The 23048-nt window shown below is 40.9% G+C and overlaps 1 protein-coding gene across 1 annotated transcript in view; it reads right to left on the bottom strand.

Annotated features, from left to right (window-relative positions):
* LOC120598166 (spermatogenesis-associated protein 31D3-like) overlaps nucleotides 1–20667 on the bottom strand; it is a 96175-nt gene extending 75508 nt beyond the window's left edge. The window contains exons 1-4 of the mRNA XM_039856981.1: nucleotides 20611–20667; nucleotides 15830–15876; nucleotides 15226–15294; nucleotides 10753–14963 (exon numbers count right to left, since the gene is read on the bottom strand). Of these exons, the coding sequence (XP_039712915.1) occupies nucleotides 10753–14963; nucleotides 15226–15294; nucleotides 15830–15876; nucleotides 20611–20667 (4384 nt within the window). The remainder of the gene's footprint in view (nucleotides 1–10752; nucleotides 14964–15225; nucleotides 15295–15829; nucleotides 15877–20610) is intronic.
* Between the last annotated feature and the right edge of the window lie 2381 nt (nucleotides 20668–23048).

Below are 23048 nucleotides of genomic sequence, written 5' to 3'. Positions count from 1 at the left end.
GCACAGGTGGTCAGGCCCATTCTTTAACACCAGCTCTTAACGCCGTTCAAAGCTCTTCATTCCACTTCTCAGAGCAAACCGTGTTACTCAATATTAGTAGCTTCATAAATAATCGATGATAAATGAGATTTAGGTTAGTGAAGCCTTCACGGTCATCAATATTGTTATGATTCTTATGACTACAATCATCATCTTGCAGTTTGGTAGAGTCCTCACCGTGAAGGAGGAGCTTGTCTGGCAAGCGAAATTCCATCTCCACGCCTCTGCGCTTCTCGCGAGGGTTGGGGGCTGAGAGCTCGCGAGGCCTGGCAAGTCGGGGATAGAGGTGGCTAAGGCAGGGAAGGATCTGTCAGGCAGGGCAGGGAGAGGTCACTCGGAATCCCAGAAACCTTCCTGGCAATCTCTCTTTCAGTTAAATCTCAACTCTTTTCTTCCAGAACCGATGAAGGCAGGGCCCAGAAGCCTGAGGTGAGTCCGCTCAGCATCTGGCCCCGGTGCCACCGTCACACAGACCCGTCATGGAACATGCCCCCTTTCTCCAGAGCACATTGGGCGGGCCTTCTGTAGAGAAATCCCTCCCCTTGCTTATAGTTCCTTCTCCAGAGGTTTCCGAGCTTCGCTAGGTATGTCGGCTGTGATGAATAAATATGTCTCTATCCTCTAAGAAGGTAGATAGAGTTAGCACTTGAATAAAGCTGGGGTAGGGTGCAGACCACCTGCACAGTGGAAGATCTGCATATAATTTAAGTCCGCCTTCTGCCTACACAGATTCATCACTATCAAACCTTGAATAAGGCATGTTTGAACTGCCAGGGTCAGTTGAACTTCGTGGTTTAATTGAACTGTGATCAGTGGTACTGAGCAAGTCAACTGAAAAAAAGAAAAACCAAAACCCCATATATGAGTAGACCCTTGTAGTTCAAACCCATGTTGTTGAATTATGGCAAATATTCCACAGAGTGTAGGAAGTATTGTGAATTGGAAAGCGAGGACAGACACCAGCTTGGGAACATCAAGGAAAACATCCAGGGGAAACTTTCTGGATAATAGGAAGGAAAGAGGCAAGAAAGGGTGGGGGTTCACTTATTGGTTTTGGTTTTGTTGTTGTTTTGGAGTTTTTATGACAAAATGCTCTCATCTGATGACTTCTCATCCCCCTGTGGTGGTCCAGCCCATATGCTCACTGAGTGAGGAATGTGAAGAAATTGTAGGGAAGTGAAATAATTTTTAGTACATAGTACAAGAGAATTGACTAAGAAAACAATCATAGAGGCTCCACCAAGAGGGAGCTTTGTTTATTTCTTTCACTGGTATGTCCCAAGTGCTTAGAAGAGTGCCTGGTACATATTAAACATGGAAGAAACTAATTTCTTTTTTTTTTTTTTAAGCAATGTTGGAACTTGTTTTGGTTGGGGACGAGAATACCAGGGCCTTATCCCACATGGGAGAAGGAAAATTACTCAAATACAGCCCCCTCTAGCCTGCTTGTTTCATCTGAAGAGTGAAAAGAAAAGAAAAAAAGCTCGTAAACACTTGTGGGCATCACAGCCCAGGGTCACAGGCCCAGGGAAAGGACTGACTTAATCATGTTCTCTCCCCCACCTTACTTACCTCTGCATCAACAGAGCTTCAGTATAGTAACAGGTGATAATAGCTGAAAGAAGGGTGAGGCATAGGCTCTAATTAAGGAGATTTAGGGAAACCTAAAAACACCACAGGAGAGAAAAAAATACTAAAAGAAAATGAAGCCTCTGACATATACAACAGTAGATATTAAACACGGTACGCACCTCACCAGAAAACATAAAACTTCATGCTAAAGATTTATTTACTCCAGTTCCTGTTACATAATACATTGTGTCTGGCTTTTAGGCAAAAATTACAAGGCATGCTAAAGACAAGAAAAAGTAGTCTGAGTAGACAAATGCAAGCATCAGATCCACACTTAGATTTGACACAGATTTTGGAATTATCATACATGGAATCCAAACTAAACACGATTAATAAGTTAAGGGCTATAATGGAAAAAGGAAACAACACACAAGATAAGGCATGTAAACAGAGAGGGAAACTAAGAATCAAAAGGTAATGTTAAAAACAAAAAAATGCTGTAACAGAAACAAAGAATGCCTGGATTGGCTCATCTGTACAGTGTATATTGGCAAGGAAAGACTAAGTGAAATTGACTATATGTAATAGAAACTTTATAAACTGAAATGTGAAGAGGAAAATAATTTAAAAAAAATTAAAAACCCAGAATATCCAAGAACTATGAAACAGTTTCAAAATTTGTTACATACATGTAGTTGGAATAACAAAAGGTGAAGAAAGTGAGAACAGAATGGAGAAAATATTTGAAGTAATAATGGCCAAGAATTTTTTTAAATTAATGACATTACCCATAGATTATGGTGGCTCAGAGAACACCAAGCAGGATAAATACTAACAAAGTCTATACCTGGACATATAGTCAGACTCTAAGAAACTAGAAGATAAAATCTGGAAAGTAAAATTTAGAGGAAAATGAGAGGAAAAACAAACATAAGAATTATGGGCATCTGATCATAAACCATGCAAGCAAGCAGAGAGTGGAGTGAAATATTTAGTGTTGAAAGACAAAAGGAACACCAACATAAAATTTTATATCTGGTGAAATTATCCTTCCAAGTGAAGGAGAAATAAAAACTCTCAGAGAAATGAAAACTGAGGGAATTAATTAGCAGCATGACTAAGTGGCAATAAATGTTAAAAGAAGCTCTTTAGGCGGAAGGAGAATGATACCTTGAATCTACATAGGGAAGAAAGAAAAGGAATAAATGAAGATAAAATAAAACTTTTATTTTTCTTATTCTTAATTTACCTAATGATAATAATAACGACAATGTATTGGGGTATGATGGTATGTGGATAAGTGAAATGAACGACAGCAGTTACAGAGAAAGGAGGGAGGAATTGGGAGCTCTGTTAAAAGGTACCTGCATTAACTCTGAAGTGGCATAGTGTTACATGAAATGTCTAGATTAATTGTACGTGTATATTAAAAACGGTATGGCAACTATTAAAGTATTTGTTAAAGAAGAATAATTGATATGCTAAGAGAAGAGACTGTTTAAAACCATAAAAGGCAGAAATAAAAGAGGGAAAGAAAAAATAGATATAATGAAAAGTAAATAGTTACAGGCATGGTAGATATTAATCCAAATATGTGAAAAAAATCAGTAAATGTAAATGGGCTAAATTAACCAATTAAGTCAGAGACTGTCAGAGTGGATAAAAAAGAAGAACCAATTATATGTTGTCTACAGAATACCTAATGTAAATATAAAGATACAGATAGATTAAAATGGAGGGGACAGAAAAAAGTACACCATGCTGACACCAAAAGAAAACAGGAGTAACTATATCAGACAAAGCACACTTCAGAACAAGGAAATTTACCAGGGATAAAGAGAGGCATTACATAATAACAAAGGGGTCAAAATAAGTGAGGTACAAATTGGTAGCATGGCGAGGAGAAATAGACGAATTCACTGTTATTGGAAACTTCACTGATCTATCAGTAAGGGGCAGATCCAGCAGGCAGAAAATCAGGGTACAGTTGGCCTAAACAGCACCATCAGTAAATTTGACCTAATTAACATTTATAGAATACTTCAACAACAGGATTCACATTCTTCTCAAGCTCACATGGAACATTCATCAAGGCAGACCACATTCTGGGCTATAAAACACACTGTAACAAATTTATAGAAGAATAGATGTCATACAAAGTATGTTTTCAGGCTATAATGGAATTAAACTAGAAATCAGTTACAGATAGGTAGCTGGAAAATCAAAAAATGTTTTAGAGACTAAACAACATGCTACAAACACATAGGTCAAGGAAGAAGTCTCAAAACAAAAAAGAATTTTAACCTAAAAGAAAATGAAAATATAACTTAAAATTTGTGAGATGTAGCTAAAGCAGTATTTGAAAAGAAAATCGATAGCATTAATGCATTTATTTGACAAGAAAAATTTAAAATCTCTGAGGGATTCTGGTTTACTTAATCTGATTCATGTAAACCAGATTCTGATTCATTCAAAATACTAGGAAACATGGATTCCTTTTTTGTTAGCTCAGTGACAGGAGGAGGAGCCCCACCCCACACAGGAAGGCCAGGATGGGAGTACATAGGAAGTTTAGCTGGAGCTCAGCCATGGTGCAGTAAGGCTCCCTCAGATAAAGAAGGTGGGCTGCATCATCAAGCAGCAGGGTATTGACTGTGCACATTCTAGACCATAGTTGCAGGCCCACATCAGAGCTGTAACACAGACATTAAAGGTCCTTGAGGGTAGGGTAGGGGACAGCTCAAGGGAAATGAACCCACTACCCTTTCCTCTCCCATCCAGCCAAGCAGATCTGTCCATCCCTCCAGGATCCCTCCAGCCTACCTTACAACTCCAGCCATTTATCATAACACATATTTACCTTAGCAAATTTTTCTATTTATTCCACCTGTTACCCAGATAGTACCTGAGACCTCTTTCACTGCCTGGTGATCTCCTTTTGGACCCCAAATACTCTTTGAAAGCCTGCTGTGCCTATGGATTTATGCCCCCAAATTCTACTCTGTCCTCAACTACAGCTTTCCCTTATACATAATGGGTTTTTACCTGTATGAAACCAGGAATATACTCCGTAGCAGCCCCAACCCTACATCTCCTCCAAAGAATCCATGTTCACCAGAAAGCATGAGAGAGCAGAGTGGCCATTACCAACAAGCAGAAAGCATGACAGGGAGATGAAGACATGGCAAACCCATGGGCCCATGGCAAATAACTTGAAAATCTTTATTAATCCTTTTTTCTCCCAACGTCCTTTTTAGGCTGTTCAGCACCTTCCACATTTGCTGTTTCCTCTTCTGCCAAATCCTTTCTCTCCCCAAAACATTTTATTTACAGAGCAATTGTGCTAGCCCACAACCTGTAGTACCAAAGTCATTTTGATTTTTTTAGGCAGTGAGTTTCTCTATAGCATTAATTATAGTGAGCAGAATCGTAATTATATTTAGCAATACCTTTTGATTCTTTTGAATCACACTTATGGTTACTTCTTCCATGAAAAATTTTTTTCCCCCATCTACTTTATAACTTTTCACCAAATTTTCTATTGGCATTTGATTATTTTTTGAAATAACATAATTTTTGTTGATGGCATATATGTATTTATTTCATCTCCCCATGCCACCTAGTCATTTAATAGTTATAACTCCAACAGCTTCATTTTTTAGATTACAAACTGTTGAAACGAAGCTTTGTGTCATTTCCTTACTTTGCTTGCCTGCATTCCCTCGCCGAGTCTGAAGAATCAGTCTCGGTCCCAGACACCTAATCTTTTCCCTCCTATGTGAGGAAGGTTTACCAGTAATGAAAGTTTCATTCTTTGCCTGTCTTCTCCAGAATCCACAGCTGCACCATTGTCTCCACCCAATAGAAATGTACACTTTAAGGCCACCCCCTCTCCCATACCCTCCCTTAACTGCCAGAGGTGTCCTCGTTTAGAAAAATCGCTCCATATCTTTACATCCTTGATATTTTTATGCCAAGTCTGGCTCTGAGTGTCCCTAGGGCCTCTAGGACTCTCAACTGTAAAAACATCCTTAACAGCTAAGTAAACTAAGCTCCATCCATAAAATTTCCAGGTGAGAAGGGATATAAAAATGGCACATTGACTATATTCTTCAAAAATGGCCTTGTCATAAAAAGGAAAGGCTGAGCAACTGATAAAGATTAAAGGAGACTAAAGACACATGATGACTAAATGCAATATGTGATTCTAGAGTGGCTCTCGTAATGTATGTTTAAAAACAAGTCACAAAGACAATACTTGATAAATTGCCAAAAGTGAGATATGAATAGAAGGTTAGTTAAGTCTTATACTAAATGTTAAACTTATTGAAGGGAATAACTGTACTGTCTATAAGACACTCTGCTTTTTCTTAAGAAATACATAATGATTCAGATGAGGAGCATGGGGGAATGGGTGAAAAAGGTGAAAAATTTAAGAAATACAAGTTGGTAGTTATGAAATAGTCAAGGGGATATAAAGTATAATATATGGACTATAGCTAATAGTATTGTAATAACAATGTATAGTGCCAGGTGGGTACTAGAATAATAGGGGGTCACTTTAAATTATCTAAATGTCTAATCACTATGCTGTACACCTGAAACTAATATGAAATATTAAATGTCGACTGTAATTGAAAATTTAAAAAACATATACAATGAAATATTCAAGGAGAAAGTACATTATGAATGAAATATATTCTCAATATTCAGGAACTTTAAAACAGTTGTCTTGGGTTCTGGCCCAGACAAGAAACCTAGGATCCTCTGCACATTCAAAGCATGCTAACATTTACACAGGATTTTACAAAATACAGAAGAGTACCCCCCTACCCTCCAAAAAAAAAATTTTAAAAATTATACACAATATAAAACAAACAAACTCAAGATGTTTACAGCATGGAACCCCTAATTTTTTCATCTGCTGCCACCAGGTCGTTTGTCTTCCGGGGTTTTGAGGTGTGAATGGGTTTGTCAGCACTTCCTCTGTTCTAGTCACTTACCACTTCACCACCAGATTTCCATTTTCTAGAAAGTGTTGATATCTTTTGTCCTATCCTCTCCCCTTCTTGTCATTCTCAAGCACTTATTTTTAAATCTTTTGTTTTAAACACTTGTTGAAATTTTAGTGCACATAATATACAACTCACCCATTTAAAGTGTATGATGCTTTTTCCTGTATTCACAGACATGTGCCTCATCAAAGTCAATGTTAAAAATTATTTTTATGACTTAATGAGGAATCTTGTAACCATTAGCTGTCAGCACCCTCTACCCTACTCTTGACCCTGAGCAACCACTAATCTAGTTGACTTCTATAGATTTCAATATGTAGACATTTCATATGAATGGGGTCATACATGGTCATTTGTGACTGGCTTTATTTGCTTAGCATAATGTTTTCAGGGTTCATCCGTGTTATAGCAGTATCCATATTTTTTATTGCCAAAGCATATTACAGTGTGTGGATATACCATATGTCATTTACTTACTCATTCTTCAACTGATGGACGTTTGTGTTATTTCCACCTTTTGACTACTATAAATAATGCTGGTATGAACATTTGTTTATAAGTTATGTGTGGACATATGTTTTCATTTCTCTTGAGTGTACACTTAGAAGTGGAATTGCTGGGTTGTATGGTAACTCTATGTTGAACATTTTAAGGACATGTCAGACTGTTTCTCCAAGTGGCTGCACCATTTTTCATTCCCACCAGCAGTATATGAGGATTCCACTTTCTCCACATCTTCAGTAACACTTATCTGACTTCTTGATTCTAGCCATTTTTGTGTGTGTAGTGCTATCTCATAGTGGTTTTGATTTGCATTTCCCTGGTGGCTAATAATGTTGAGCGTCTTTTCATCTAATCTTTTACTTTTCATGGAGTTTTGGGAAGCAGAGGAGATAAGAGTGTTTAATCTACTGTGTTTAATTCAAAACAAAATAGCTCATTTTAATGTGACACGAAAAATATTTGAAAACGTATGATGATGCTGTCTTTATCAACATGTATAGTTTTCTACTTCTCTACTGTTTGCATGTTAGTATAGCTACTGTGTGATTGAGCAATAGCAATCTTGTGCACTGGATTGCTCTGTATGATTACTTCTTATATGAAGTTGAGGGAAAAATTCACTCAAATGACTTCTTGGGGTCAACTAAATGGTAGAGCACAACTGACTGTCAAAGACTATAAAGCTCAATACATTTTTTTTTTTGTCACCAGTGCTGTTTACATCTGTAGTATATAAGTATGTTCCACAGGTGATAAATAACAGAATTAAAGCTTTAACATGGGCACATAACATTGTCTGAGGCTAGATGTTTCAATGGGCTTTTCCACCTTATTGTAGTGTAAAAAATGTGATATATCACACATGCCAAATGATAATTGTGAAAGTTGGCAGAGGATACATGGGAAGATGTACAAGATAGAACAGTCTACTCTTGTATATGTTTAAACATTTCTGTAATAACAAGCTTAAAAAAAGAGACATTGAGTGTCTCATAAGGAGAGGGAAGGGGCAAAAAAACACCTGGCAAGGGTGCAAGAGCACATCAGTCCCTCAAGACTAGAGTGTGACTATTTCTCAATAAGGCGATTTCCTAACCTTTGAGGTTAGGAAGGAAACCTCTTTCCATAAAACAGGAAGGAAAAGAAGGAAAAGAAGAATGTTAAAGTGTTTTTTTGAAGAGTTTTGATGAAAACTTCCCATCTCATGGCTTCTAGTTCCTCTGTGAACAGAGGTCCAGCACACCTGTTTAGCAAGTGGAGAGGGCCCCAGTTTGAGGAAAGTGAAGGAAATTTGAAATAGGTTTAAGTAGCATTGGAGAGAGAATGGACTAAGGAAACTGTGGCCTACCTCCACATATGTCAGTAAGCATGGGATAATTACTTATGGAATGAATGAATGATTTCCAGGTAGTCCTGGGGCTGAATTTATCCAGGCACCAGTAGACTCCATTGTGAAATTTAATCCAATAGTGATCAGTTATTTTGAGGAAGGAATTTCTGGAAAAACACAACAGTTGACATTTTTCCAAGTGGGAAGGATTAAAAGAGACTGGAAGGAGCCCATTTGTCATGTGGCTTTCTAAATGTTGGTTACCCTATAGACCATCAAGTATACCTTAGAGAGAGAGGAAGACAGGACTGTGGTGGATTGATAAGGGGTTAGTGGAAAAATGATCTGGAACTGAAAAACTAACAAGGGACCTACCTATAAGCTGGAAGGATAGGGGGATGAAGTGAAATGGTGGAATGTTCCAGATGGCAGAAGCGTTCCTAGTAATAAGCTCTACAGTGTGGTCATAACTACCCTGGAATGGTATTGACAGACCCTAAAATGAGATGACTTAGGAACTGGGAGGCTGGGTTATTGGCTGCTCAATCCACATGGATGTTAGAGCCCTGCCCTGCCTTCTCATCTCTTCAAGATCCCTGCCCTGGGCCCCATCCCACCTTTTGTCCCTCCCAGGGCCTCCACAAAATTGGCTTTTTTTTTTTTCTGTAACCCCAAGCTTCAGATATCATAGAGTCAATGACATAACTCTGAACAAGATGATACAAGTGTGTAGTGAGAGGGCTGAAGTAGACATGTTTTGTTTTTGTCTTTGCAGAATTCACATGTCTTACTAGAAAAACTACCTCTAGTGCTCTCTAGGACATCCAATATATTTTTTTGAGTCCCAGTCTGCACAAGTGGAGTTGCCTTTCCTTCAGACTCCTATTGTAAGGGCGGGTATGTATGCAATCTTCACACACAAAAAAACTTTCCATGGAGGTCCATAGTGAACCCGCAAATAGCTGTAATTCTGGAACTTACCTGGTTCATGAGCTGCAGGTGTTCTGGGGGAGATTTATTATAACTCCACCAAAGCCATAAATATCAGAGGTGTCACCCACATCCTGATAGGTGAACTGTACACACCGCAGGCGAGATGTAAATTTCCATCAAGCATGGATGGAAGGAAGGCACCTTCCCCAAAGACAGTGATGCCACGCCTGATGACATCTCTGCAAATATTGTTTTACTACTCAAAGAACAGCCCTAAGCCTTTTTGGGATAAGGTATCAGTAAGCTGTGCAGTGCTCTCATCAGCCACAAGCAGGAGGAGTTTGGATCAGATTGAGGAAGCTGGGAGCAAGACAGGGGCACAGGGCAGGAATGATGAGGCATATAATTTTGTTCCACCAGCAAAGTCCTCCTTTCTCTTCTTCATTTCTTCTTACTTTCCCATTCACTTTAAGGCATCTTTTCTTTAATTTCAACTTTACTCTGAGAGGTAGGTGGTTGCCTGGTCAACATCCCTATCACTGACAACCAAGTTACGCTTTTGCTCAACAAAAGAAATATTACCCATCTGTCATTCTGAAGAGAAATACCCAGAGATGGGAACCACTTCTCCAAGGTGACTTTCCAATAGGGAAACTGCAGTGTCAAGTTTAACATGTGCTTCCCCAACACATTAACATGACCCATGAGATAGATTTTTAAGCAGCATCTATACTATTCCTAGATCCTTCTTCAACCAGCCCAGTATCCACTGTAGCAATATCCCCCCAAATACTCCCATTGAGGGTTCGCCCACCTGTGGGATCCTCTGATCACTGACTTCTAAATAATGAGTAAGCCACTGTGTCTTCACTGATATTTTCTGAAAAATATACCTGTCCTTAACCCTCTTCAGATGTAGAAGTCCTGTCTGCCCTATTGCCCTAAAGGATGTAAGCATTCCATGAGGGAGAAGGTGTGGGCTGCCATATATGTTCATTAAGGCTAAGCTAAGAAGCAGAAGACAGAGCCCATCTTCTCAAACTTCATCAGGGAAGAAATGAGCTTTGGGAGGCACATGATATCTATTTCTCAACAGGAGCTCTAGGGGACTGGTCACCTTTTAGAAGCCAAAAGAAGCAATCAGTAAGAGCTGAACTAACTCTTTCTTCTCCCTAAGCACAAGACCAAGTTTCCAAGTACTATGCTCTCAACACAGTACACAGAAAAGACAGCACTATTAGAGAAACATTTATTAGGGGAAGAATCAGTATTCTCCACAAGTTAGGAATTATTTGCTGGTGGGAAGATATCTTCCCTGGAAATTTTGGGGTATTTTGTGTCTAATTAGTAGAGATTGACCTCTGAACATGGTGCCTTCAGACAGAGGCTCCTGGCCAGCTCGAGGCCTGCAGGTGGGGCATGGATGGAACACAGTCTCCTTGCAGGGCCCAGACTGGGGGTGCTTCTGACATAATAGCTGCTCCTTAAATGCCACAACTTTCTGGGGGTGCCTACCCTTGTCTCTGATTTGTCTAATACCTGTAGAAGAGCTCTGGTCAGCAAAGGCTGCTTCTTGTTGGCGGGAGTTGGTATTTGGCACTTTGCAAGAGGGAGCCCTGCAGTTGAAAGGATGCCCCTGGACAGGCCCTGCTTGGGCCCACAGTTCCATGTTCTGCTGAGTTTTTCTGAACGTCCCTGGGGAGGGAAGGGGTTCTTGAGGGCAGGTGACATCTATTGTATGGCGATGTCCCAGTTTTGCCTCTATGAACTTCCTAGTGTCTGTTGTGACTTTCTGAGCTTTGCTTGTCGCAGTAAAGGCAATTCTACTTTTATCTGGGCCTCTGCTCTGCGCAGATGATATAGGGCTACCCTTTTCCTGGGAATTTTCTTGCATTTTGCATTTTATCCTAGGATGAAGCCATTGAAAAAAGCCCTTAATTTGTTTTCTGAAAAGGCTTTCAGGAGACTGTCCCCTCTGTGATAGGGTCTGGGATAATGTCATGTCCTGAGTAGGAATACTCTTCCTTCTAGGTTGGGATGACCCCAGCCCTGCATCTCCTCCACCAAGTTCTTCTGATTTGGGGCCTGGAGGGCTCACTTGCTTTTCTGCTGGTGGGAAATTATCCTGGCACCACCTTAAGTCATGCTTAGGGACCAAAGGCTTCTGCTGATGCTCCATACTGACTCCTCTGTCCTCCAAATGGACATGTAGCACCTGGGAAGCTTCCATGTCCACACTGGAGACACCCTGAGCATGAGTCAGGGAGGTCTTGTAGGTCGAGCTGTCTGAGGCAAGGGACATGTCACTGGCTTGGCCTTGGGTCTGGCTATGTACCCCGTTCTTCAGTGTAGACTTTAACTCACCGAGGATTTGTTTCTTAAGGTCTGTTGATTTAGAATCTTGGAGAACTGATATATTTGCTGGGGGGCTTTCAGTGGTAACAATAGTTTCTCCTTTACTGTCATTCACATTCATCCTTTGGGAGATTCCCAGCTCGCTGCTTGTCAAGATGTCAAAAGTATTTGATTGAAGATCATCGATGGTCTCAGCCCTGAATATCTCTCTGGAGACATATGGCATAGGAGCAGGTTCTGATTTGTTCTCCATCTTTTTGCCCCATTGCATTTCTTCTTTATCACTGGAACTCACACTTTTAACCTTTGGCTCATGTTTGGCCCCAGCTGGCCCTGTGGGCGGGTTTGGGAGCCATCTGTTGACTAGAAGAGGCTCTTTCTGACTTGCTTTGCCTATGACACTGTGTGTGACAGACAGAAAAGTCTGTCTGGCATCAGTAATTCTCTGAACATTCTCTGTAAGCCCATGGTGGATATCAGAGGGTGGATATCTCAGGGCCTCCTGTCTTTCCTTGCTCTTATGCAAGGTTTCAGGGAGAGGACGATCTAGGATAGGGGCTGAATTTGCTATTCCCACTTTGTCTCCATGGAGAGATTTAGAGCTTCCTCTAAGGGGTGCAAAGCCCCCAGATTTGGAGTTCACATCAGAAATCAGGTTGGTTGATGAGAAAAGTTTGGAATGGAATGAGGACTGGGATAAGGTATCTTTTGATTTAAAAATCTCAATGGATTCAAGAACCTTGGAGGGAAGGCCCCACAGCATCCTCATATGAAACATTCTAATATGGGCTTCCAGCATCTGCCGTGTACTGGACCCAACAAAGGAAAGCTCCTGGGAGGTATTCGGGGAGTGGTCTCCACCGACTAATGGTTGCGAACTTCTCTGTTTCATTTCAGTGTGAGATTGGACACAAGGAGTCAATGTCTGCTTGATAGCATGCCATGAATTATGCACAGTCCCGGGGAGCCGACCCTCATAGATTTCCTCAAACTTCTTGCTCAAATGTACTTTCAGGACATTTTCTGGTTGTCTCTGACCTTGACTCGGCCCTGACACCATTGAATTTTCTCCTGACAGATTTATCATGTGACTGTCTAGATAGTTCTCAGACTCCAGATCCTTAACTGAAGAGCTCTCTGAGTCACTCAACATTAGGTCATTCTCTGGGTTGTGTCTCTTATCCTTCCCCTCATCCTCCTTTAGCTGAAATATTTCTGAGCCCCCCTCATAGAAGCTTTCAGGTTGACTCAATCCAGCTGTTAGATCAGTGCTACTCTGATCGTTATACACGGAGCTACATGAGCGTCCATCATCGCTCTTCCGTTCAGTTTCCTCTGAACAGGAATCTGCTAGAGGCCTCATCAGTGACAGAGACTCATGGATCCTGCGGGGTAGGCCCCATCGGTGTTGGATGAGCCTCTTTCGAAGGTGATGCTCTAGTTTTTTGCGAAGCTCATCGTCGAGGGGAAAATCTCCAGGAAGGATGGAGATTGAAACATGGGCCTGGGTAGGCCGGTGGTAAGGAAGGTTGGGTGCTGAAGAATAAAAGTCTTCATAAGATCTTTGGACCACAGAGGGCAAACCCCACAAACTTTCTTGTTGCTTCTGCAACACATTCCATTCCAAGTTTTGAATTTCAGATGAGGTGAGATTTTCCGATTCATTCTGGGGTTTGTGGAAATATACTCCACAGATTCTCAGCTGGGGTAAAGAACCAGATGGTAGCACTGGGAGTAGGGATTGAAGGTGGGCCTGGGGTTGGATCTGAGTGAGAGGTAGGGGCTCGGATTGGGGCTGGGATTGGGGCAGGGTTTGAGGCAAGGGTTGAGGCTGGACTTCAGGCAAGGATGGAGATAAGGGATGAAAAAGTACTGGGAATTCTTGGGCTATGGAGACATTTGATATTCTATTGAAAATAAAGATCGAGGAATAGTCACACAAGACATGGACAGCAGAGGGCAAGGACTCGCTGTGCAAAGATGGGAGACCCCAGAAAAGCTGGATATGATTTTTCACCAAATCATCCTCCCAAGTCTTCGTATGTGAAGGCTGCTGATGGATGTATAGTTCCTTTGGTTTGCCTTTGCTGCTCCAGAAAGGAAGGGTGACTACTGAGTCATGGTTATCAGCAGTTGAATCCAACATTTTTCCTGAAGAATTTAGGTGGGAGTCTGGCCTAAGCTGTTTTGGAAAAGAACCATTTTTCTTTTCCTTTTCCTTCCACATCAGGAATACACTCCTCTTTTGGACTTGTCTCTCTAGGAGTGTCAGGACGTTAGGGCTGAGAAAGAAAAGGTGACCACGTTCTACAAGGTTGGCTGCAGGTTCGCCCCCAAAAGAGGGCTCTGAAGAATGGAGGGCAAGAAACTCTTGATTGAAATCACATTGTGCCAAGGTGGGAGGGAACGAGTCTTTGGCATGAGCTTGCCACAAGGAAAAGTCTGAATTTGACAGGCTTGAATGGTCAATGCCTGCGATTGCTGGGATATAATCGGACAAAGCACCAGGACTATCTGGAGATGAGTTCTCTGGAACAGGCTTGGAAATTGATTGAGATTGAGGCACAGTTGTCATGCACTCTGGTGTTGGTGAAGTAGACAGTATTGGTGGTACGTGATGACAAGCAGATGAATCAGTGAGATTCATTGTCTGGGACAAATCTAGTAAGGGGTTGATATCTTGGGAAAGGGAGGGGTCAAGAAAGATGGTATTCAGAGTCAAAGTGGCTTCTGGTTGGAGAAGAGTATCTACTCTCTGAGTGGCATGTAGTGGGAGAGGGGGAAAGGCAAAAGGTTGAGGTTGGGAATGGTCCGCTGGGAGTTCAGATTCCAAAGGAGGAAAAGGCTCTGGTGGCAGAGAGTGACCCGGTGGTGAAAGTGAAAGAAAGTCAGCTAAGGGGGTTAATGGGTTGAGGGAGAGAATTGGGGGAGGCAGTGGGAAAGGCTCAGACAGAGGAGCTGATATTAGGTCTCTTGGAGGTACTGCTGAGAATGCAGGGGGCCAAGTGAATGATGACTCAGTCACAGAATCTGTGGAAGCCAAAGGGGACACAGAGCGAGTAGCATCTTCAGGGGCATCTGAGGACAGCAGCCAATTGACCTCAGCAGTTATATCATTACAGATCTCACAAGACAGGTCTGGACATAATAGGTGACGAAAGCGGATGGTATCATGATGCTGGCCCAGGGGGCTGCAAGAGACAGAAGGTACAAAGCTGCAACCAGGACCAGAACAAGGAGAGGAGGACCTACTAGCCTGATGGGGTGGGGCCTCCCAGCACCTGCTGCCCCTTCACATTGCTCCAAATTGATGACTTCACAATACACTCTATAGCACTCACTCCAAGGCCTTCATTCATATCCCTGTTCCTATGGCTACTCCCCAACCCATGACTATCGCAGGCTTCAGTGAGTCCCTGGAATTGCATAGAGCATGCTAAAGAGGGATCAGGAAAGGGGGGTGGAAAGACTAGTTACCTTTTCAGGATAGAAATCAGCCTCTCTTTCTCCTCTTTTTCTCTCTGGTAATATCTCCGACCTGGGAAATCAGGAGAGTGAGTGATATGTAACGGAGGTAGAAGCATAGGTGTTACACAGGTGTCCCTTTATGAGAGACCATTGGGATATTAGACTCTGAAAGCCCTCAGTCAGTAGAGGTCAAATGGTCAATGATAATATTAACAAGGTTCCCATATGTGTTACTTCATTTATAAAGTACCTTCACATACATGATCTCATTGGATGCTCAAAACCACTCTGTGAAGCAGAGGGGTCAGTGGTTACATCAGAGAGGAATCTAATCACCCAGGAATCAAAGAACTTTCACAAAGTCAAGAACAGAAGTTCTGACTCTCATCTGTTAGGCAATACCCATTGCCCAGTTCCATCACTCCTCATGCCCAGGGACGGCACAGCAGGAAACCTTAGAAGTGTCTCAGGTTCTGACTGCCTTCCCATGAGCCTCTCTGAGTGCTGTTTTAGGAGAGGGACTGTATCTAGCCACTAATGTCAGAGATCATAGACCTGGGACTTCATGGAAAGGAGAGGAAGGGTCACTCTTGGTAGAATAGGCAAAACCTTACCTTTCCGCGTCCCACCTTTCCTTCTTCTCTTGGCTCTTCCTTGACACTGAGAAAAAGAAGAGAATCACTTCTCTCACTTCTCTCCCTAGGAAACCCAGCCATTCATGATTCAAGAACAACATGACCCTATTTTACTAGAACTTTGTGTTCTTTTATCAATTTTTATAGGTTTCAAGTATTTTAAATTTTTCCTTCTTTAGAAGACTCAAAGGAGTCTTTTGTCTATGAGGTCCACATTTGCTATTCTCAGTCAGCCATCTGCTCTAGGAAGCCATGGAGTCTGAGAACAAGAGTTGCATCTCTGCTCCCTCAGATAGAATCCCATAACCTGGGACAGAGCTCAGGCTCCAGCCTCTGCTCAGAGGCTCAGCACTGCTCTCCTGATCAGCCCAACACAAAGGAAGGCTTGGTTGAGTGAGGCCTGAATTGGGACTATGACTCATGATGAAGTGCTGGGGAACTCTGTTGTCCTGCAGAGATCAAACTCTAAATAACCCAATCCAGGGCCAGGACATCACTGTTTGGGCTTTTATCCTGGAACCCAATCCAGATGGTCTGTGAGCTTCTGTGGGAAGAGTCCCAGCTGAACCCCTAGCCTTGCCCAGACTATTCTAGAAGGATGAGTTTCTATCCTCTACTCAGACTTCCTATCTCAGGGATTACTCTGAGCCAACCAAACTCAGCAGACAAACAAAAACTCATAGACACAGACTACAGTTTACTGGTTACCAGATGGAAGTGGGAGTGGGGTAGATAAGGGTAAAGGGGGTCAAATGTATAGTGTCAAAAGGAAATTTAACCTTGGGTGGTGAACACATAATGCAATATACATATGATGTATTATTGAATTGTACAACTTGAAACCTATATAATTTTATTAACCAATGTCACCCCAATACACTTAATTTAAAAAGTGAGACTAGAAATGGAAACAATAATAAAGAATCTCTGCTGGGTCTTGCTCAGAGCTCCTTACCTTTTCTATGTTTTTGGTTTCCCAAAAGGTTGATAAAGCTGGAATCCCCACCAGGTAGCACAGGAACAGAAGGAGCAACCATAACCCACATAGGTAAGTGAGGTTGGGGTCAATATTTAAAAATGCTGAGCCGAAGCTCATAGAAGGGTCAGTTTGGCCATTCAGAAATGAGAAAATATCCCAGTGTCTGAATTCCATTATCTGAATTGCAATGCTGCCTGAGGCAACTGAGCTCTGAGAGTGTAGACTCTGAGACTTTATTGCCAGGCCTGCATCACAGAGCACTGATGAGTCACAAAGGGTTACTGAGGGTGGGGGAGGACACACCTTGAAGAGGGTGTGCCCACAGCCCCATCCCCCACCAGCCTTGCAGATCCCTCCACACCTCTTGGGCCTCTAGGTTCCTCTGCCCTATTTTCCAATTAACCTTTCATCACATCATATATTTACCTTAATGAAATGTTCTTGTTCCATGTATAACCCAGATATAACCTGGGTCTCCCTTTACTTGTTGAAGACCCTGACTTGGGGCTCACCATGTCCACTACCTTGAAAATCTGAAATGCTGCCTGGAATTTTTGATGTACCAGACATTTATACACAGGATTATATATGTCCCAAATCCATCTTTCCTATAGAATGTTTTGCCTTATGCAAACCCAGATATAGAACTTAAAGTTCTTTTATACTTAGATTTCTGAATGTTGAATAGCAAGTTTTAGTTTCAGTTAGCCTTTACTCTCTTCAATCAGAGGAGCTGACAATTAAAATGAATAATTCATTATTCAACATTCACAAAACTGAAATCAGTATAAACAAATGTAAATAATTAAACCTTCAAATGATTTGGGGGGTTAGTCTGCAGCACCTATTTCTCTGAAGTTAGTAAAACAAACTGCATAAAGACTTTCAGGGGACATACACGCACACACGCATGCACACACTTGACAAACCAGTTATTTCAAAATGAAGTATTTTGTCTTTTAATTTTAATCTTTCATTTTTTTATTTTGACCCCACTTCTTACTCTCTCTAAAATACGGACATCCCCTGCTGTCTATATCAATTTCCTAACAGCTGTACAAATCTCTGTCTTAGTTCAGGCTGCTATCATAAAAATACCAGAGACTGGGGTGCTAAAACAACAAACATTTATTTCATACAGTTCTAGTGGCTGAAAAGTCCAAGATCAAGGCACCAGCAGATTCGCTGTCTGGCAGGGCCCACTTTCTGGTTCATAGACAGCTGTCTTTTACCTACCACCTCAATGTGGTTAAAAAAGAGGGTGAGGGAGCTTTCTGTGGTCTCTTTTCTAGAGGGACAAATCCTATTCATGAGGACACCACCCTCATGGCCTAAGCACTTCTCGAAGGCTCCATCTCTTAACAACATCATATTCGGGTTAGGGTTTCAACATATGAATTTTGGGGGAAACGCATCCAATCCACGACACTCCCCAAAGGTTGAGATAGGTTGCATTTTGCTAAGCTAGTGATTCCGTTAGTCCTCTGGTGAGACCTAGGAGTGTCAAAGCCTTAGGGCACATTTAGTCTTGAGCAGCTCAACTGATTATTCTTGTGGGCCCTGTAAATATAATCTTTTCCTAGGAGACCCGCATACAACTTAATAAAGTGATAGGAATTGTAAAAAAGTAGGAATAGAACACGATGCAAACACAGAAAAAGGAGCAGTTCTTTTGACAGGACAGAGAGGACAGAGGGGTCAGGGAAAACTTCAGAGTTGGTCTTATGAGGTTGTCTTCTCCTTTCTCTTCCCCTTCCTCCTCCTCCTCGTCCTCTTATTCTTTCTTTATTTTTTACACTTTATTCTTTACACTTTATTTTTTAAAGCATTTTAGTTTCACAGAAAAATTTAGCGGGGAGTACACAATTCCCATACACCCCAAGTCCCCACAACACACAAACACTCAGACACACACAGCCTTCCAAACTATCAACATCCAACACCAGACTAGGACATTTCTAGAATCCTTGAACTTGCATGGACACATCATTATAATGTTTACATTAGGGTTCACTCTTCCATTCTATGGGTTTGGACAAATGCATGATGACATGCGTCCACCAAAATAATATCAGAGTAGGTTCACTGCCCCCCAAATTCTGTTTTATGGCTATTCATCCCATCCTCTCTCCTACCCCTGGGCAATTACTGATCTTTTTACTGTTTTCTTCTCATATATAGTACATATATTAATAACTGCTATTCTTTCATTATAAAGTATGCATTTTATAATTATAAAGCACTCTATTTTTCTAATTTTATGCATTTCCCCCCAAATTCGACCTTATCTGACATTCACATAATCTTTTAAACATACTGATCAAGTGTTCTTCCCTGCTACTGACAGGTTACTGAGGACCTCCACTTTTCCTACATTGATCACCTTCTCTTCCTTGAAAGACTATTTTTACTTGCCTTCCAGAGTATCACATCATCTAATTTTCCTTCTACCTCACTAGTTACTAAATTTTTCCTGTCTCTTTTTGCGGTTTTCTTCTCATTTCCTGAAACTTCTAAATTAGTTCGATGCTGCAAAGTTCACTCCTTGAAACCGTTGGCTTCTCTATCTGTACTTACTCTTTTGGTGACACCATCTAGCCTCATGGCTTAAATACCACCTATACCATATTAGTCATGGTCTGGTCAGGAGACGGAAATCACACTTGTCATTTCAACAAAGAGAATTTATAAACAAAGGGTTATAACTAGGGATAAATTTGCTGACTATCACCAATGATTATCATTCTGAGATACTCTATAGGGCAACATTTTCAGCAAGTAGTGGGCTAAGTGTTGAGCACTTTCAGCTGTTATTTCCCAGTAAAATTTTTCTTTTCCCACATGTGAACTACACATTTCTGCTTGTGAAATCACTTCCCATGTCTGAGTATGTAGGCAAGGCTAGTTATACTCTTGGAACTGGCACAAATTCTCTAGCTCCTCATTTTATTTTCACTTGTTCATGTGCTATTTATCGGTCTTTACTTGGAGTGGTAAGGTTAGAGGATAGAGATTTGAGTTTGACTATTGATACAGAAATAAGTAAAGCCTTTCAGTGTACTTTGGTTCTATGCCTCTCAGAATTACTTGGATAAAGCAGAGAGGTTCTTCTTAAGGTCCATACTAGTTCAATAGATTCCTCTATTGCTGCAGAATGGAGGTCTAGCTAGGAAAGATATATTCCTTTACCATGCTCTACTTCCTTTATGTCCACATGTTCCTTGGTTAGACTATTTTAATTTCTACAACAGAACAGAGTTTGACCTACTGAAATGGCCTTTATGAAAGCTAATGAGGAATCAGCTGCCAGAGAGAGGAGGTGAAAGATTTTCCCAGGTCTTTTATGTACTGTAAACATATAGCAGGCAGGGAGCAGCCTTTGTACATTGTGAGGTCCAAGGGAGAGATTAATAAACAAGGAGGAATGAATTGCCTGCTGGGTATGTTTAGTGTTTAAGAGCTCCCAGTTATTGTCACACTTCTGTCTGTACTTCAATCAGGTACATAGTGTTCCTTCTGGCCTCCAATCATCTTCTGTCAGTTATTACACACCTGTGGTCTCAGGGCCACGTGTATCCAACAGGAGGTAGAAAACAACATGAGCAGAGAAAAATCATTCACTGCCTTAGGCTCAGAGTTCCTCTGTTTCTACTCATGGATGCTACTGCTTCAAATTCTCTGAGCTGTTGGATTCTGTACTGCCTTGACCTTCAAAATTCTGTTGATTTCTTCAGCCTTGCCTGAAACCATGGACTTAACCCTTTCTTGCTCTCTGCTGACCTCAGACTTCTGTCTTACAAGTCCCAATTCGTAGTACTTGTTGGATTCCTGACCCATGCCTCCTCTGACCTCAGATTGATACATGCTCAAATATGGTTGGAATTCAAAACTCCTCATTTTGCTTCTGTCTAATGATTGTTGCCCTCATCAATGCTGGGGCACGATAGTTTATGTTTTAATTGGATTATTCTACAGTTTTCCTAATAATTCTTCACTGTCTTCTTCCAGAGTTATTTGTTAGTTATCTGACAATGAATGTGAAATATACAGTAAAACCGGAAGTGATTGCAACCACAGTATGTATGAGATGATGCTTCTGAGAAAGAAACATAATAAATATTTCTGCCTTTTAGGGATTGAACTTTTCCACATTGAGTTCATACCATGTTTGAATCTGGAAAATATATCTGTTTATCCAAGTTCAGAGTGAGGTTTCAAACCCTTTCCCATTCCCCACCCAGTAATTGTAGTAAGGGGAAGATCCCAAAAAACTTGGGTAGGAGAGGCAAAAAGTCCGAGCAGTGCTTCAGCCTCACAGTTAGCAAAAGCAGCCTTTTTCTAAATATCAGTCTCTCAAACCTTGTCTGTATTTTTGATTTTAGGGCCGAAGATCTTGCTAAACTATAGTTTCTAGGGCTCCACCTATAATATTTGCTCCATCTAGAATATTTTATGAGAGGACTGTCCAGAAATCTGAATATTTAAAAAATCCTCTAAGTGATTCTGATCAATGGCTCAAAAGATTGGTATTTGGAAACCACTGCTCTTAGTAACAGGGGATAACAACTATGCAGATTATAATGGAGAGAAGGAAAGATTGTAAAAAATACCATCTATAAAGATCTTATATTTAACTAAGTCTGACAAAAGAGCAATTGAAAAGAGACAGAACTCTCTGCAGTTGTTATTAAAGTCCTTGATACAAGTAGTTGAACAACCTCCAAAATTAATTGTTAAGAGTTTGAAACAGGAAAGGAGAGGATCAGTGAATCATTATGGTGAAATCAAGATGGAAGACAGACTCAAAAAGGCACATTTCCTTACCAACATCAAGCTAACAATTTTACCAGTTTCCTAGTAAATGTGGGTTGCAAGTTAATATCAGATCACAGTGCCTTGTAGTTTGTTTGTTGATACATCTTAATCTTTTTTCACTCTGTTACACTGTTGGTATTTAATGATGTCATTTCATCACAAGGGTCTTCTTTTTAAAAATATGAAGTTCCAAAGTAAAATATCCCTCAGCTATTTTTACAGACAGGTAAATCATCACTGGGGAGGTCCTGAGTGGCAATTACAGTCAAGAATTTGGTGTCTAGTGTGGGAAAAGTAGGAAAGCAGGTCATCTTACAAAATTCTAACCTAATAGGACTTGCTTCTATTGACAATAATCAGGAGTGATATTAAAAAAAAGTAACAACTGATATGGTGATATAAATTAATGTTTAAATAAAAATGCCTTTAAAATTCCTTTGTTTTCTAAGTGAAATATGTGTTTGCATAAACCATACAACTGCTTACCGAGTGACATAAATCATTCATCCATTTTAATAATTTCAAATCAGTTGTTGATTTGTTTGGAAATTAATAGCATGATGTTTTGTTTGTCATGGCTTTCACTGTCTAAATGTTGCTCCTCTCGGAGCCATGGTTTGATATTGGGAAGCACATACACTATTTAAGTGACTTCTTTATTAAATGGATAGTGAATAAGTTCCAGGTACCTGTTCTTTTCCTACCTTGGAAGCAGCTGGCTGCCCTGCCTGTATATGTGGGGAGCCTGAGTTTCAACCACTCTTGATAACATGGCCCTCAGTGCTACCGCTTCTGCCATCTGTTCTGCCACTTTGCCCCAACAAATGTTGGGCTTCTTCAAAATAGCAGGTGGGCCCAGAACATGCCATTGGTACTGTTGAGGCCACCAGCTTTGTCTACTCAGCAGTCCACCAAGGGTTGCCCAAGTTCATGCTAGCAAGATTCACAGGTTCAATTTCTGGCCTCTGCTGCTGTTGCACAACATTTTTAATTGGGAGTTTTTCCTCAATAACCCATGTAAAGAATTTCGTAATTTAATATTCAGCATGGCGATATGGAATAAACTAGTGGAAAAGCAGTTCTAGGTATACCATCTGTATCAGTTAAGATGAAGTTCAGCTGCATATAATGGGTAGCTTAAACAAGATAGAAATTTATTTTTCCTTTTTATATAAGACAGTCTGGAGATAGGCAGTTAAGGGCTGGTATAGTAACTTGATAGTCTTTAGGATTCTGGATTCCTTTTCTTTCCTTTTGATACTCTGTCTTATTTGGCATTTTTGTCTTATGGTTCAAAATCTCCAGTCATCATGCTATATTCTAGCCAGGAGGAAGGTAGGAAAATGGAGGGGAAAAAATGCATGGTGCTTTTTATTTTTAAGTAGAATTCTTGGAAGCCCCAC

This window comes from Pteropus medius, unplaced genomic scaffold, assembly GCF_902729225.1.
Source record: "Pteropus medius unplaced genomic scaffold, Ma_sr-lr_union100, whole genome shotgun sequence".
Lineage (NCBI taxonomy): Eukaryota > Metazoa > Chordata > Mammalia > Chiroptera > Pteropodidae > Pteropus > Pteropus medius.
The sequence above is the reverse complement of the archived record's forward strand: the minus strand, read 5'-3'. Positions and strand labels throughout refer to the sequence as shown.